General features: G+C 40.5%; 1 protein-coding gene across 1 annotated transcript in view; it reads right to left on the bottom strand.

Annotated features, from left to right (window-relative positions):
- Positions 1–17,834, bottom strand: part of GAP43 (growth associated protein 43) — a 103,073-nt gene that overhangs the window by 35,571 nt on the left and 49,668 nt on the right. The window contains exon 2 of the mRNA XM_020887820.2: positions 6,513–7,122. Within this exon, the coding sequence (XP_020743479.2) occupies positions 6,513–7,122 (610 nt within the window). The remainder of the gene's footprint in view (positions 1–6,512; positions 7,123–17,834) is intronic.

The following is a 17,834-nucleotide window of genomic DNA, read 5'->3' as shown; positions in this document are numbered from 1 at the left end:
AACTATGAAAGACTGGGCAACAAATAAAAGATATCACAATATGATTTCCTTGACTTTAAAATATATCTCTTCTTATCTTTTACCTTAAATTTTTGTTTGAAGATATAGTGATTGTTCTCTGATCAGTCCTAATTATTAAGTTCTTTACACTTTTTTGGTTATAAATATCAGGGTCCTTTGGAAATGCACTTGCCAAAAGGGAGGAACAAGATATAAACAATAACTTTAAAAGATATTAATTCTGATAAGCCCTGGTGGCTCAGACGGTAAAGGGTCTGCCTACAATGCAGGAGACCTGGGTTCAATCCCTGGGTCGGGAAGATCTCCTGGAGAAGGAAACGGCAAACTACGCCAGTATTCATGCCTGGAAAATCCCATGGACTGAGGAGCCTGGTGGGCTACAGTCCATGGGGTCACAAAGAATCGGATACGACTGAGCGACTTCACTTCACTTCAAATTCAAGGCAGGAACTGTCCAGAATAGATAAAATTACTTTCAAACTGATTGAGTTCCAAAAACTTCAATTTCTAAATTTTAGCTCTCCTAGCATATTTAATGGAGTAAGCAGTATTCCTGATAAGAACAGTCAATTTTTAACTGATCTTATAGCTCTCTGAGGCCTAATCAAACAGTTTGATGAATTTTTAAACTAAGAACTCAAGATTCAAAACCAGTGTAATATTCCTAGCAATTCTGGGGTGATGGAGCAGTGAGGAAGTTGTGACCAAGGAGTGTGGTTAGTTATTGGGTACCCATCTATAAATATGATCAGTAATGATTCTCAGACAAGAGGTTGGAGCATCCCATTATACAAATGATGGGATGGTTTTAGATTAGGACACAAAGCTAAGGCACTTGTGTTCTAAGGTTCTTGTTCTCTTAAGAGGAGTCTTAAGACTCCTCTTGTCTTCATTCCTCCCTTGGTGTCAGGATTCAATAAGTAACCTCTGCAATCTGGCTGTCAGAGTGAATTCAGCTCTTGGTTTAGCTTCTTGCCATCTGTTGATGATGATTAAGTGCCTCAATATGTCTAAACTTCAGTTTTCACAACTGCAAAAGGGGAATTGGAAATGACAACACTTATATTACAGAATGGTTCTATGATTAAATGGAATAGGGTCTGACACTTAATTGTTTAAACCTTGAAAAAACCTTAAGAAACCAACTCTCCTAGCCCCTTCTCTAAATTATGAGACAACTGAAGCCCAGAGAGAAGCAATAACTTGCTTAATATCCCATTTCTGATTAGTAAAGAAACTGTCATAACTGTTAAGATAATGAGAAGATGCAGGAATTGAGATAATACATAAAAGAGGTAAAGAACTGCAAGGCTAGGTTAGGATTAGGGGTCTATCAATTTGACCCTTATTTTGTCACTGTGTCTATGGGCAATATAGCCATTTACTTTGCTCCTATCTTCAGAATGTAAAAGCCTAAAGAAAAACATTATCAAATGCCCCTGGATTGTTGTCAAGAAAAGCCAATAAAAATGATTACTCTAGCAATATAAAAGTGTGCCACGAAAGCTTAATAATCAACAGTATTTAAGCAGCGTGTCACTGAGTAGCTGACAGGGTGCCCATGTTTTATAGACAGCATTTATGGACTTTCACAACCCAAATTTTGACTCTTTCTGAGTTGTGTATAAACTTAGGAGGTGGTTGAAACAACATATCAAATCAAAACTGCTTCTGAGGCACCCTGCCAAGTAAGTGTAAATATCCTTGGGAAATTTCACATGTAACCCACAGTGCTGTGGAAGTGGGTCTATCCTTTGCGGAGCTAAGACTATTATGCATGGATACCCTGGGCCTTAGAACATTCTGTTCTAGGGAATGTAAAAAATTTCTCCAATTCTATAAATGGGTTGGGTATTTCATTTTTTTAACACATAATTATCATTTCAGAAACTGTAACATTTGTAGCTATTCTTTTTCTAATAATTTGGTTATAGAGACACATATTACTAAAAATCTTTTTAGTATGTAGCCCAACTGTATGAAGTGCTGTATCATCCATATTTTGTCCCACAGTGCACTGGCATATAAAGGTATTCCACATATTTTTGTAGAGTTCAATTGAGTTGAGATTATTACTGTGATTGTTTTCAACATTCCTGCTTGAATTTCATCCCATTCCATTACTGAATGAGAACTCCTTAAGATCAGCAACCATAGCTAATTCATCTTTGTGACCCTAATGCTTGGCATGGCAGAAAGTTCATATAAATGAAAGGCAAAAAGGAAAGAACAAAAAGAGAGAGGAAAAGAGGGAGGGAAGGAAGGAAGAAGGAGACAGAAAAAGGAAGATGAGAGGTAGGAAGACACTGAATTTATATTCAGAGGGATGATAAATAGAACTCCTCTCTCTCCTAGATCATTACTGATGACCCCAATTAGAAAGGTAAAGAGACCATGACAACAAAATGCAGCCAAATTCAACATACAGAAAATGTAGCATCAGTTCAGTTGAGTTCAGTCACTCAGTCGTGTCCAACTCTTTGTGACCCCATGAATCGCAGCATGCCAGGCCTCCCTGTCTATTACCAACTCCTGGAGTTTACTCAAACTCATGTCCATTGACTCAGTGATGCCATCCAGCCATCTCACCCTCTGTCGTCCCCTTCTCCTCCTGCCCCCAATCCCTCCCAGCATCAGGGTCTTTTCCAATGAGTCAACTCTTCACATGAGGTGGCCAAAGTACTGGAGTTTCAGCTTCAACATCAGTCCTTCCAATGAACACCCATGACTTATCTCCATTAGAATGGACTGGTTGGATCTCCTTGCAGTCCAAGGGACTCTCAAGAGTCTTCTCCAACACCACAGTTCAAAAGCATCAATTCTTCGGCGCTCAGCTTTCTTCACAGTCCAACTCTCACATCCATACATGGCCACTGGAAAAACCATAGCCTTGACTAGATGGACCTTTGTTGGCTAAGTAATGTCTCTGCTTTTTAATATGTTATCTATGTTGGTCATAACTTTCCTCCCAAGGAGTAAGTGTCTTTAAATTTCATGGCTGCAGTCACCATCTGCAGTGATTTTGGAGCCCCCAAAAATAAAGTCTGACACTGTTTCCACATCTATTTGCCATGAAGTGATGGGACCAGATGCCATGATCTTAGTTTTCTGAATGCGGAGCTTTAAGCCAACTTTTGCACTCTCCTCTTTCACTTTCATCAAGAGGCTTTTTAGTTCCTCTTCACTGTCTGCCGTAAGGGTGGTGTCATCCGCATAACCTAAAGTAATACATCCTACTTCCCATAGTCAAGTACCCTGTGGTGGTTACTCAGTCAACATCTCAATTTCTAGTTTCCTGGATGTGTTCTGTTAGTAGTACGACATCACTTAGAATAGTTAGAGAAGAAATGTTGGTGTCTTCTGTCAGGGAAAGTCAGCAAGTTATCAGGGAGAAGAAGAGACACAGCAGACAATTCTTTTCCTGAGAATCACTGAGCACAGTGATTCTATCCAGCAAAAAGACACCAGAGACATTGTCATTAAAAGAGGATTGAAGGTTCTCTCCTCATGGCGAAGGGGGACAGTGCCATAAAGATAACATAAGCACTCCTCCTATAAAAGAATCATTATCAGAAATGCACAGAAAATTTTTGTCCTTAGGTATACAGAGGATGTGCAGGCAGAGTGGCAAAGCAGAGACAAGAAGATATGACTGGAGGATCAAAAAAATTCTGAAAGTCCTACCGCAAATGAGATCCATCTGTTATAAACTCACTAATATAAAGGTAGTAAAATAAACCAAACATTTATAATTTAGAAAGAATTTCCATTTGTATTAAAGTAGTGATCAAACTGATCTAAAATTTTGACCCTTTCACTGACAGCAATTTTTATCTTGACTCTCTCTTGTGGCTTGTTCTGCTCCCAACCCCACTCAACCTTCTCAGATTGCTCTCTCCACCCCTTCAGGCAGTCACAGAATCCTAAAGCAACCCAGGGTAGCCATCCATTCCTAGACAGTAGAGATCAATTAGGAATATTGTTCTTTTATCCTGGATTAGAATGAAATCCAATAAGATACAGAGGAGAATGTGGTGCAGGGCCCATGGGAATCTGGGCTGGATGTGCTGTGATGGATCTCATTGTCACCTCTAGTTTCTACAACTCTATGAGACTTGCTGTATCAGGGTAATCTGTGCTTGTCATCTATAGCAGGCAAGGCGAATAGATACATCAGTCCAGGAAGAAATTACAGGCAGCATTTGAAGATCTAACCAAGGGGAAAATACCTACCTAAGCTCAGAGACAATGCAAAATAAATTGCCATTTGTGACTAGCTTCAAATTGAACTTCATCTATACTTATCAATTAACTTTCAGTGTACATATGAAACTCAGACTAACTGAGACATATTTCAGTCAGAAATTGTAAAATTTAGGACAGTGCATGATCTCTACTTGCTTTCACTGACCAGATACACTTTTAATAAAATAAATGAATGGCATAAGAAAGGTTGTAGGAAGACTATATGAATGTGTAAACAATTATGGATTGAATTGTCCAGTTATGAACTGATGCTGTCCAGTTTTCATTTATTTGACATGTATTGACCATGTAACTATTTAAAATATTTTATTAATTCATTGGAATTATTCTAACTTGAAAAATAATAAAACTGAACTTCCCTTAAAATATACTATTTTTAGACTTTTCATTGATTCAAGCAATTCTCCTTTCTATTAATCCAAATCATGAGCATTTACCTAATCACATTATATGCTTCTGTCTTTACTTATAACTTCAGAAAACCCAGTTTAAAAATATGATCTGAGCAGTGTCAAGTATTTTCTATATTTAAATCATAATCAATTTCTAAGATGTATGAAAATTACCTAACAGATAGTCTATCATATGCAACGTGACTTCCAGCCATCATGTCTAAGGCTGGAACTTACATCTCAAGAAGAATAGCTAACAAGGTTTGTCTTGCTGAGTAAATTAAAACCAAAACCATCATTATCACATGCCTTACCTTTTCCAGGGAAATATTCCCATCTTCTTAACCTCAAGGTGTGGCCCCTGGGGCAGATATGTAGTTAGAATAAAGATTTAAAATGAGTCACTGGTAGAAAGAGATGTGCATTTTATCTGAAGTTAGAGGATGCTAATAACAATAATGGTTAATACACTCTGGGTTCTTACTCACAGAATTTAGGGAGTAAGATAAAAGACATAGAACTGAAAATATCTAGAATAATCTTGCGCCATCCTGCAGTATCTAATGTGGAGAAGTGGATATCATGGCAAATGTCCAATAATTACTTTCTCAATCTAATGGTCAAATGGCAAGACATTTCCGAGAGCATCCTCGTGGACTAGGTCCTTTCCCAAAGGTACACTGTGGTCCAGTCCAAATCTGGGTTCTTAGACACAACATGCATTAAATCACTAAATCTTAAAAGAGTAAACCCAACTTTTTCAACAGGCACAGAAGTAAGTTTAAGATTTGGGGCTGAAAGATATTTATGTGTCATACCAGGCCAGAGAAAGACTTTGGAAACTGCTGACCTCCTTCACCACTGTGGATGTGCTGGGGTGAGGGGCAGGTCATGTTGACGTGTGAAGTTCCCTTAAATTTATCTTGCATTGGGAAAGCCCTATTCCAATACTTCACAGGCTCTTTGGGCAGTAATAGTGAAAAAACTCCAAGTTAGAGCTCCAAACCAAAGAGAATCTAGTACCTTTTTATAAGCAGAGTCAACCCTCAATCATGTATGCGTATGGTAGAAAGTAGTATCTTCAATAATAAAATGATAATTTATTTGACTTCACAACATGTTCTATATTTGGGAGTTTTCTTTTGTTTTTGGCAAGATCAACAGACTTATTTTCCTAATTAGTTTGACCCCGATTAATGTTACGATTAACATTCTCTGAGCATGCATACACATATGCACACTATTCACCAATTGATGGTGGGGAGAATGCCCAGAAACATGTTGTGGGACAGGGAAAGGTGGTCTGAGATTATGTTTTTGCTGCCGGCAATTCACAAACTACATAATCTGAATCAATAGGGAGTTGGCTGCATTTATACCAGGCACTTCCTAGAGCCAGATAATCACATTAGCTAATTCCCATCCATAAAATATGTGTAGTCTCAGTAATAACTTATTAAACGAAGTCTACCCTATACACAGAATGTTGTTGTGTTGTTTTTTTTTCCCCCCAACCAGGATTACCTAGCTTTACTCTTTATGCCAATTCAATTAACAAGGCAACTGCCAGACTGTCTAGTACCGGCTGCTACACAGACCTGCCTGAGTTCTCGCTCAGCCTTGGAGATACTTGGGAATGTAAGCGGCCAGAGTTAGCTCTCAGTCCTGTCACTTTGGGGAATTCAGCGCAGCTTCCTTTGATTTCCTGAAAAAACCTTCTAGAATCTTCCCCCCTCCCTTGATGGCACAGGTGGCCTGGCTTTCCGGATCGGCCGCCTGCCCGTGTCCTGCCATCCCCGCCCACCGTGGCGTCTGACCCTGGAGGTCGCTCACCTATCTTCTCCTCGGCTTGGCTGCTCTCCGCAGTCTCCGTTGGAGGCTGGGCTGTTGCCATGGCAGCAGCATCCTCTGCAGCAGGGGTGGTGGCGGCAGCAGCAGTGACAGCAGCAGGCACGTCGGCTTGTTTAGGCTCCTCCTTGGCTGGCGCATCTTCGGCCTTAGAGGACTGCGAGTTGTCAGTGGAAGCTTTAGTGGCACTTTCTGTCTCAGCAGAGCCGGCCTTCTCCTCCGAGGGGGCAGGAGCCTGGGGGTCTGCCTGCCCTGTGGAAGCAGCGGGGGCGCCCTCCCCTTTCTTCTCCTCGGAAGGAGTTTCGCCGGCTTTGCCGGTCTTCTCCTCGGGCTTGGGGCCGGCGCCTGGGGCCGCTTCCGCGGGAGTGGAGCCTTCTCCTTCCTTCTTCTCCGTGCCTTCGGCGACGGCGGCTTCATCCTTCTCATTTGCCTCCGCCTCGGCGGCTGGGGCATCACCCTTCTTCTCTCCTTTGAGCTTTTTCCTCGTTATGTGTCCACGGAAGCTAGCCTGAATTTTGGTCGCGGCCTTATGAGCTTTATCTTCTGGTTTGATGCCATCTTGTTCAATCTTTTGGTCTTCATCATTTTTTTCAACCTTTACAGAGAAAAGGGAGGAAAAAAGGAGAGATGGAACAATGTTCTTTTCCTTCAAATCACAGCATTCAACACATATTTATTGAATGACTTATTTTGTGCTAGGCACCATACTTGGAGTTAAGAAATCAGCAGTAGTCTGGAAATTCAAACCATGCCTCCTTTCTTTCCCTGGTAAAGAACTTAGGAGAGAACACATTATTTTATAGAAAAATTAGTGTCCTTTTGGCCTTCCAGAATCATTGGTATTATTTTATCTGTCGTTCTTTTCCCAACTCAGTGTCTCTCCTTGGCCAAACTTAAATCAGCCTTTTTGTAGATATACTTTGGAAATTCAAGTCACACCCACCCTAGGTTTTCATCAAAGAGCTCTGAAAGATGTTGATTTTTCAGGTTTTTGTGAGAGACTCTGTGAAAAACTTTATGGTTTAAAAAAGTATTGTGGGAGTCTATTTGTTTCCTCAATATTTCAAGCTTGGTCAGGAAACCAGTAGATTTGGGGCAAAGAGTATGTTAAAGGTTTAAACAGGAAATTCCATGAGGGTCTTATGCAAAATGCAGATGAGTTCCAGGGCTTTGTGAGGTTTGTTCAGGATTTGAGAATTCAAAATGCTAGTCACAAAATAACATCCACTTCCTTCTGTGTGTGGTCCAGCATCAGTAATGAACATACCAGGCCTTCAAGGTTTGAATTCAGAAAATGGTCATTAATCTTGAATTCTTTTTAAAAAGAAAGAGTAGAAAACACAGCTTCCACTTTTGAAACAGTGGCATATATTCACTAAATCACAGTTTCTTATTCTCAAAGCAATTTAAACTTAAAATTAGTTTTATATTATCATCAATAGAGCCATCTTAGTACTGAAGGCAAGAGACTAGAAAGTGAACTTTTTACCACTTGATCAGGTTAAAGCATAACATAGGCTGCAAATAACTTTTTTTCCACCTGGAAATTGAATCAGGAGAGGAATAAAAGGTACAGTCATGAAAAGAAACGCCTAGCAAGTGAGTACTCAGAATTCTCTATAGTATCATTGCCCACCATGCTGTCCCAGTGTGGTTACTTTTAGTTCCCATATAACCATTCTATTAGTTTCAGGTGTACAACATAGTGATTCAGTATTTGTATATATTGCAAAATAATCACCACAATAAGTTAACTTTTGTGAATACTCTCTTAGGCAATGGGGAAATACAGCAGTGAACAATGCAGCAAAAGACCATTAATTAGAGAATGCTTATCATGTATCAAGTCCTCTGCTTGGCCCCAATCTCAACCTTGGCCTGACCTTGGCCTTTGCTCCAGTTTAGGATGCAAATCACAGCAGGACAACATGAGGCATGTTTTCCACCTGTCATACCAGTTCTGTCCCAGTGACCCAGATCCTGTTCATCATGATGTAGACCTGACATTCTTCAGACAAGCATATGGGCCTGCCTGTATTGCTTAGGTCCATCAACATGCTCATGGGTATACAAAGGTAGTTTTGAAAATAAACTGCCTCTGAGAGTAAAAGCAGGATGGATATATTTCCAGTAAAACTCAAGGCAAGTTTTTCTTTTTCTTCAATTAACTGCACATGTATTCACACAGAGAATGAAGGCGTGCATGACAGCTCTTTGTAGGGGCCTCCTCTGCTTCCTCCTCCCAGTGCCATGCTGCCGCATTGCTCGGTGCTCGGATGCACTACCACCTTCCCGCTCTCCTGCTGCTCTTGAGGACTCCTACTGGGGAACACACAGCACAATCTGGGGCACGGGAGCAGCTGTCCCTGCCAGGAGCCCTCTGCTCAGAGATGGAAACATAACCCTGTTAAATTAACAGTTGTGAATGGAGCATGCAGTCAAGATGTTGTTAATTTATTTTACTCTATCTTGAATTTTCTGAATGAGGCACCATCTTATGTGATAGGACATCTGCACTTGGGTCTTGATGCCAAATGGTTCTTTAATACAAGTACTGGTGCTTGTGAAAGTAAACAAGCCAAATATTTGAGTAGGCAAGTGGGGATAAAAGACCCTCTGGTGACTCAAGAAAACTGCATCACCCTTTACTCTTTAAGAACATAAAAGAAAAGGGATAAACTCTCAAAACTTTGGAAAATATAAAAAGAAGGAAATTAAGTCTGAATGATAAAAAGAAGATACTTTACACGGAAGCTGAGTGTCTGAATGATATAAAGAAGGTTACTCCATAAGGATGAAGGAAGAGTCCCTCTAAGTTCTTTCACCTTCATCCCCAATCTGTTTTTCTCTCTTTGTCTCAATTTATTAAATCATCTGTCACTTTAACTTTCCAAATGATGAGGACTTAAGCTTCTGTGTACAGCCTTTGTGTTGAAATGACTATTTAGAAAGGTTTGAACTAGACGTGGGTGTGAAGATGTGGGATCAGGTTCACCTGAACAATCCAGGAGTGGAAGGGGCACAAGACAGGAAGGGGTGGGTAGGAAGGGAGAGAATGTGGAAAAAAAAACATGGTTAGCAGAGAAGTGAGACAACCCTACAAGAGCTGGGAACTCAGGAGGTAGATACACCCAAGGATGTGCCCAAAGTACCACAACAGACATGCAGCTTCTCCAGGAGGAACTGCTGGGCCCCTTAATATCATTAGAGATTTAAGGGAGTTGGATTTGGGGAATTAAGTAGGAATAGACAACTAATACAAATTGTACAGATAGAGGGAAAGAGACAAAGACAATGAAGGAAGCGAAAGGGAATGGAAAGACAGGGGAAGGAAGAAGAGGAGGGGAATGGGGAGGAAGGTGGGGAAGGAAAACCAGCCTAAGATGAGGTCAGACTTAAATGACTGTACAGAGGCATCCAGAAATAAAAATATTTTAAATACAAACTGGATCTTAAGCCAGAAAATTCCGAAGTGTGCAAATTTCTTTGGTGTTTGTAATTAATTCCATAAATATGACAAACCCCAGGTTATTTTCTGGTAAATTTCCTTTCACAGTCCTAGAGGTAATAGCATTTGTAGTGTATTTTGCTGAGAGAGGAGACAAGGAAGAAGGTTTCCCAACACTGGCTGTTGGGGGAAGCCGCAGAGTATCAGACCACATAGAACCTTGCTCAACTGGAAATAGAAGAGCTTGCCCCAGATAAGGAACATGTCAGCCCAGGAAACCAGAGATCACTCAGTACATTTAGCACAACTCTTTCAGCTTCTAATGGGGAAAGCTGTGCCCTGAAAATTTGCTTTAGTTGATATCATGAGTGAATCAGTCAGTGGTCTCATTTGTATTTGAACTTAGGTCCTCTCCCTTCCTACCCAAGTCCAATTTTATTGCATCAGTGACCTCGAATAACTTAGTCTTTCTTGTAGCAGACTGTCCATAAAGTGTCATGTCAACATCCTGGTTCATCTATTCATTTAACAACACTGAGTGCCTATGCTGGGCACCACAGACATACTAGTGAGCAGACAAAAACTGTGTCGACACAGGACTCCTTTAAAAATATACTTCTAAAAAATAACCTCATAGTATTTAGCAATCAGTGATTTCCCAGGAATTCAAGGAGACATCTGAACTTTCACCCATCTATAAAGTAAGGATGGTAGGGTGTATGTATGTGCTCAGCCATGTCCAACTCTTTGCAGCTCCATGGACTGTAGCCCGCTAGGCTTCTCTGTCCATTGAATTTTCTATGCAAGAATACTGGAGTAAGTTGCCATGCCCTCCTTCAGGGGATCTTCCCAACCCAGGGATCAAATGTCTCTTGCCTCTCCTGCATTGGCAAGAGAGTTCTTTACCACTAGCACCACCACTGGGAAGCCCATACAGTAAGGCCAATAGTCTAAATATGTCAGTTACAGATGGAGGAGGTCCAGATAAAAGGAGAGTCTGGTATTTAATGGCTAAAAAAAAGTCAGTTTATAGTTTTATTAAAATATTTATTTCTTAAACTCAGCTTGGCCACAAATAAGCTTTGTGCTGAGCTCTGATGAAATCCTCTCATTTTTACATGGAGATGTTGCTATCCATGTATTAATGAATGGGGACCTGCCAGTGCAGTTCCTTACAAGGAAGGGGGTCATGATGAGTCACCATAATTTTTTCAGAAATCTTCATTGTTATAGCTGAGAATTTGTACTAAAATGTTCTTTGGGAGCACTGTAATTTGTGAGATCTTAAAGGAAACCAAGGTATAGAAAATGTTTACTTCTCAATGAAGGCTAAAGTCTTGGATGAATATTGGTTTGAAGGAGATGAAGGGAACCATTTCACTAACTTGCTGTTTTTGTTGTTGGTGGTTTAGTTACTAAGTCATGTCTGACTCTTTTGCGACCCCATGGACTATAGCCTGTCAGGCTCCTCTGTCCATGGGATTTCCCAGGCTCTTGCCTGGAGAGGGTCGCCATTTCCTTTTCCAGGGGATCTTCTTGACCCAGGGATCAAACCCAATGGATTCTTTACCACTGAGCCACCAGGGAAGCCTACTCACTTGTTGGGATCTAGTCAAATTTTAAGGTCCATTGGGTGAAAGGGCAATACTTTTCATCACCATTTAAGAATCACAAATAAGAAAACCAGATAAAAGAAACATATTTCATACCCAATAATAAGCTCTGGCTAATAATTTCCTTTTTCTCTGGAGGGAGAGGGAGTGGACAAATTAGGATTCAGTCTAAGATGTCCAAACATTTGCATTTATTATGTTATAAGAGCTTTAGGCAAAAATCTATAAATGCTTAATTTTCAGAACTAAAATAACATCAGCCATTCAACTGAATCATTTCAATTCATTTAGCTTTTTGTAGTTATCACAGGAATACTTCAGCCTTCCAAATATAGAAAAATGTGGTCCTGTGTCAACTTCTGCTAGCTCTTAATATTACAGTGATAATACTTTACATTTTCTTTGAAACAGGATTGAATTTCAAATGCTTTTAAAAAGTCATTTACAATGTTGGTGGGAATGCAAACTAGTACAGCCACTATGGAAAACAGTGTGGAGATTTCTTAAAAAACTGGAAATAGAATTGCCATATGACCCAGCAATACCACTTCTGGGCATACACACTGAGGAAACGAGATCTGAAAGAGACACATGCACCCCAATGTTCATCACAGCACTGTTTATAATAGCCAGGACATGGAAGCAACCTAGATGCCCATCAGCAGACGAATGGATAAGGAAGCTGTGGTACATATATACCATGGAATATTACTCAGCTGTTAAAAAGAATTCATTTGAATCAGTTCTAATGAGATGGATGAAACTGAAGCCCATTATACAGAGTGAAGTAAGCCAGAAAGATAAAGACCAATACAATATACTAATGCATATATATGGGATTTAGAAAGATGGTAATGATAACCCTATATGCAAAACAGAAAAAGAGACACAGATGTACAGAACAGACTTTTGGATTCTGTGGGCGAAGGCGAGGGTGGGATGTTTCGAGAGAACCGCACGTATATTATCTATAGTGAAACAGATCACCAGCCCAGGTGGGATGCATGAGACAAGTGCTCGGGCCTGGTGCACTGGGAAGACCCAGAGGAATCAGGTGGAGAGGGAGGTGGGAGGGGGGGATTGGGATGGGGAATACATGTAACTCCATGGCTGATTCATGTCAATGTATGACAAAACCCACTGAAATGTTGTGAAGTAATTAGCCTCCAACTAATAAAAATAAATGAAAAAAAAAAGTCATTGATGTGCATCAGTTCTTATTTCTAAGAATATCTTTAGTAAACCAAAATATTTTCAATTTGATTGAGTGAAAGATATTTCTGAGAAGCCAAATTGAAGGGCCAGAGAGATCAGAACCAGAGTAAAGTGTGAATGGATCTGTACAAATCTAATAAATATCTACTTATGGCTCACACTATTTTTGTTAATAATTTATTGAGGGAAAATTCACATAAGAAAATTTCACTCTATTTTTCTATTTAGTTGGCTTTGAGCATAGTTGATAGCATATACTTTAGGGGACATGTCCAAGTATTAAAGAAATCCCCAGTGGAGTTTCTGTACTTGCAACTGAATCTAGTCAAAGATCAGAAATCCAGAGGATCCCCCCCCTTATGGAAGAGCGAAAGCAGGATGGGCCAACCTTGTTCAGTTTTGTAGAGGAAATGTCTTCAGGTTTTCAGGCAGTTCTAGGAAAGAAGATGCAATTTAGAAGATGAATAGGCATAGCTCAGATATGGGGGTCTCTTAACACTCAATCTGGTTTGAAAGTCTTACTAAGGGTGTGAGGGGATGGCGAACAGGATGTAAATAAATGCAATGAAACTGTTGTGCTCCAGCCAACAATGGCCATCATTTTTTTTGAACTATGATCTTCAGTGCAATGAAGAATTCTCTTAGTTCCTAGACAGTTGGGGGCCCAGACATATGACATCTGGGCGATTCTCTGGGGGAACGTGAGACATAAAGATTGACTTTGCAGGCTTCCCTGGTGGCTCAGTGGTGAAGACTCTGCCTACCAGTGCAGGAGATGAGGGTTTGATTTGGGAAGATGCCACATGCCATGGATCAATTAAGCCTGTGCACCATAACTATTGAGTCTGAGCTCTAGAACCCAGGAGGTACAGATACTGAGCCCACATGCCGTGACTACTGTGCACCCTATAGCCTGTGCTGGGAATAAGAGAAGCTTCTGCAGTGAGAAGTTCATGCAATGCAACTAGAAAGTAACCTCCATTTGCCGTAACTAGAGAAAAGCCAGAGCAGTAATGAAGTCCCAGCACATTAAAAAATAAACAGAATAAAATTATTTTATAAAAGAGAGAGAGAAATACACTAAGAGTATATCTTCCCCCTTTAAAAAAAAAAAAAAAAAAGAACTACTTTGCAAATCCTGGCACAGTGGTAGTGAGGGAATTCTCTTTTCCTTTTCAGATGATGCATGCAGCATAGCACTGCAGTTCCAGAGTGGTAATAAGTGGGTAAGAAATGCTCAGTGATTGACTGACTATGTGAAAAACCAAATAATCTCACAATGGAAACTGAAATAATAATGTGAACTTTTCAGATAATGGATACTGATGAAGATGTGGGTCTTCACTCACTTTCATATATTATTTATTTAACATGTGCAGCCCAGCAACTTCCTAAAGAATATGAAGTGGCATATTCAACACAGTATAAAGCACTACTGGTGAAGAACTCAGTTTCCATTCAAAAGAGTTATCTTTTATTTTGTGTATGTATAACTCTATTTGTCCCACAAAGACAGATGGAGATGAAGCAAAGAGCATACTATAATTGGCACCTTCTAACAGACAAAAGTCAGCATACAAAAGGCTTTTTTTGCTTACAGATGAATCTCCAGTTTCTAGAATGGTGTCTAGCATATAGTAGATGCTCAGTTAATATTTGTTGGATGAATTTAAAATTTGAAACTCAATTACTGCCATTTCAGAAAGATGATGATAAGCAAATTAATCTGGGATTAATTTTTTTGGTCAATTTTTAATCATCTCCCAGTCATGGACTTCAAGAGCATCTGGCTAGGACAAGTATATGTTCGCCCAACACCTAACTGAATAACTGACTTCTTGCAGTGAGGTTGAACAAAGAATCCAATTATAGAAATGAAAAAGCAGGAATCAGACAAGTCACAAAACTATAGAAATGGCATTGATAATAATTTAAAAAACACTTAGAAAGGGAAACAAATCTAGAAAAAAAGAAAAACATATTCATCTTACCCATGGGTTATTTGGAATCATATCAATCAAATTATTTTTCAAATATATATCTCACCTCTTTATAAGTTAAACAGATGAAAATATTCCAGGAAGACTGTTGGAGACTCTAGCCTTCCCTGTTAAGACTTAATCTGTATAATGAGCTCCATGGCCTAAGATTGTAGGCTAGAGATGACTGTCCCTTAGATATTCAAGGAAGGAAACCCCCTTCTTCAAATGGGCACTGGGAAGAGGCCAGGGTTAAGATGAGGCATATACTTCTGCTGGTCTATAAAATTAATGCTTTTGAATTATAGTCCTAGAGGAGACTCTTGAGAGTCCCTTGGACAGCAAAGAGATCAAACCTGTCAATCCTAAAGGAAATCAAACTTGAATACTCATTGGAAGGGCTGATGCTGAAGCTCCAATACTTTGGCCACCTGATGTGAAGAGCCAACTCATTGGAAAAGACCTTGATGCTGAGAAAGATTGAGGGCAGGAGGAGAGATGGATGACAGAGAATGAGATAGTGGGATGGCATCCCCATTTCAATGGACTTGAGTCTGAGCAAACTCCAGGAGATAGTGAAGGACAGGGAAGCCTGGTGTGCTCAGTCCATGGGGTTGCAAAGAGTTGGACATGACTTGGCAACTGAATAACAAATCTCTAAGGGCCCATGCTAGACAGAATAATTTTACTAAACTCTTTCAGAAAAAGAGTACTCTTTGGGTATGGTGAAAGAGGTATAAGTGAGCTAACTGAATCAAGGGTCAAAGTCAGTGATTCTCAAGCGAATGCCAGCTGAGAGTCAACTCTGAAAGGGAAGGGCTCCGTGCTTGAGCACAGCAGCAGTCTCTGATGAGAGCTGCTGATTGCAGTTCTCTATCTTGGCTTCCTAGGTGGCTCAATGGTAAGGATTGTGCCTGCCAATGTAAGAAATTTGGGTTCAATCCCTGGGTCAGAAAAATCCCCTGGAGAAGGAAATGGCAACAGCAACATACTCCAGTATTCTTTCCTGGGAAATCACATGGACAGAAGGAGCTTGGCAGATTACAGTTCATGGGGTCACGAAAGAGTCAGACATGACTTAGCGACTAAACAGCAACAACAACAACCTCTACAAGTGATCACTACCTCTTAAGTGGCACACTGGAAGGAAGGAGAGGTGGACAAGGTGAGGAGATACCAAACCCTGCTCCAGGAGAAGTCTCTGCGCCTACAATGGCCAATGAGCTGGGAACACAATAGAGGGACTCCTTATCAGGCTGCTGAAGTGGCTGAACTTACACACCAGATGATGAGTGGGACTGTGAGGCTTCCTCTGCCAACAAGTGACAAAAGAGGGGAGCAGGTGGCAGCCAATACATCTGGGAAAAGACAGACAAGCTTGACTGGCAGACAGTCTCTTGTACCATTATTGCAGGTGAATTCCACCCAGTTGAGCATTCTCAAGAGCAAAGCACACCCCAAGCTGCTGGAGAAGGTTCCCAGAGCCAACCAGAAGGAAAAGAAGCCACAGAGCCCAGTGAACTTGACCAAAAGCTCTGCTTTCCTATCAGGTAAGATTCTGCAAAATGTCTCTGGTTCAGGAAATTAAAACACGATGAGATAAATATTCATTTAAATTGCCATATTCTTCGTACTATACTGACTAGTGATGACTGATTTATTCTTTTCTTAATTAAACTTCTTTCATTATGAAATGTAATTTACTACATTCTAAGTCAGTAGTACTGGATAAATTTTTTCCAGTGAACAGATGAGTGAGAGAGACCCTCCTCATTCACTCTGCTATATGTCCTTCCTCAAATAGTGTCACTGTTTGTCTACTTCCCTGGTTTTTCCTTCTTTGTGCTTATATGCACCTGACATATATTTTTATCTCATTATTAACTGAATTGTCCCCTGGACTATAAAGCCTCTGGAAGCAAGGCTTGTCACTTTTGTATAATCCTCAAAGCCTTGGTAGGTAAAACAGGGCTGGCACATGGTTGATGCCCCCCAAATATTTGTGGTTGTTGTTAAGTGACTACATGCCATGCTATGTTGGTGATCAAAGAGCATGTAAATGGGCAGCACCCAGATAATTGACTGTGTATCATTGCTTCTCTCTGGAAAACTAATGCTTGGGGTTTTGTCAAACTACTCCCCAGCAGCCATAGCTCTCTCTCCTCTTAATTTATAGTGGGCATACCACATATATAGTTAGTATTTAAATTCAGTTCTCACCAAAATCCTGTGAGGAATACATCATTGTGTCTGCTTTATAATCAAGGTAAATGGGGAAACAGAAAGCTATTATCCAACGCCTAAAGTCTGGGCTTGCCCTCAATCCCTGTCTTTGTTCAGTGCTTTAAAAAAAACAAAACAAAACAAAAAACTGTCTTTTAACAAATTATTTTATTTATTTATTTTTGGCTGTGCTGGGTCTTTATTGCTGCACAGGCTTTTCTCTAGTTGCAGACAGCAGGGACCACTCTAAACTAGAGTGGTGAACAGGCTTCTCACTGCAGTGGCTCCTCTGGCTGTGGAGCGCCTGCTCTAGGCTCAGTAGTTATGGTGCATGGGCTTAGTTGCTCCATGACACGTGGGATCTTCCCAGACCAGGAATCAAATCTGTGTCTTCTGCTTTGGCAGGTGGATTCTTTACCACTGAGCTACCAAGGAAGCACTATTTAATGCTTTTTAAAATAGACTATAGGAAGCCCATATTCCCTGGTGGTAAGAGCATAGGCTATACAGTTAGATACACATAGGTTAAAATCTTGGCTCGGCCACTTAATTACCAGCTCCTCATCTTGGGCAAGTTAACCTCAGCTTCCTTACCTGTGAAAGTCACTCAGTCATGTCTGACTCTTTGCAACCTCATGGACTGTACAGCCCATGGAATTCTCCAGGCCAGAATACTGGAATGGGTAGCCGTTCCTTTCTCTAGGGATTCTTCCCAACCCATGGATCAAACCCAGGTGTCTTGCATTGCAGGCGGATTCTTTACCAGCTGAGCCACCAGTAAGATGGAGGAACATTAAGGAAACAATACCATTCACCATTGCAACAAAAA

The sequence above is a fragment of the Odocoileus virginianus genome, chromosome 4 (assembly GCF_023699985.2).
Source record: "Odocoileus virginianus isolate 20LAN1187 ecotype Illinois chromosome 4, Ovbor_1.2, whole genome shotgun sequence".
NCBI lineage: Eukaryota > Metazoa > Chordata > Mammalia > Artiodactyla > Cervidae > Odocoileus > Odocoileus virginianus.
The sequence above is the reverse complement of the archived record's forward strand: the minus strand, read 5'-3'. Positions and strand labels throughout refer to the sequence as shown.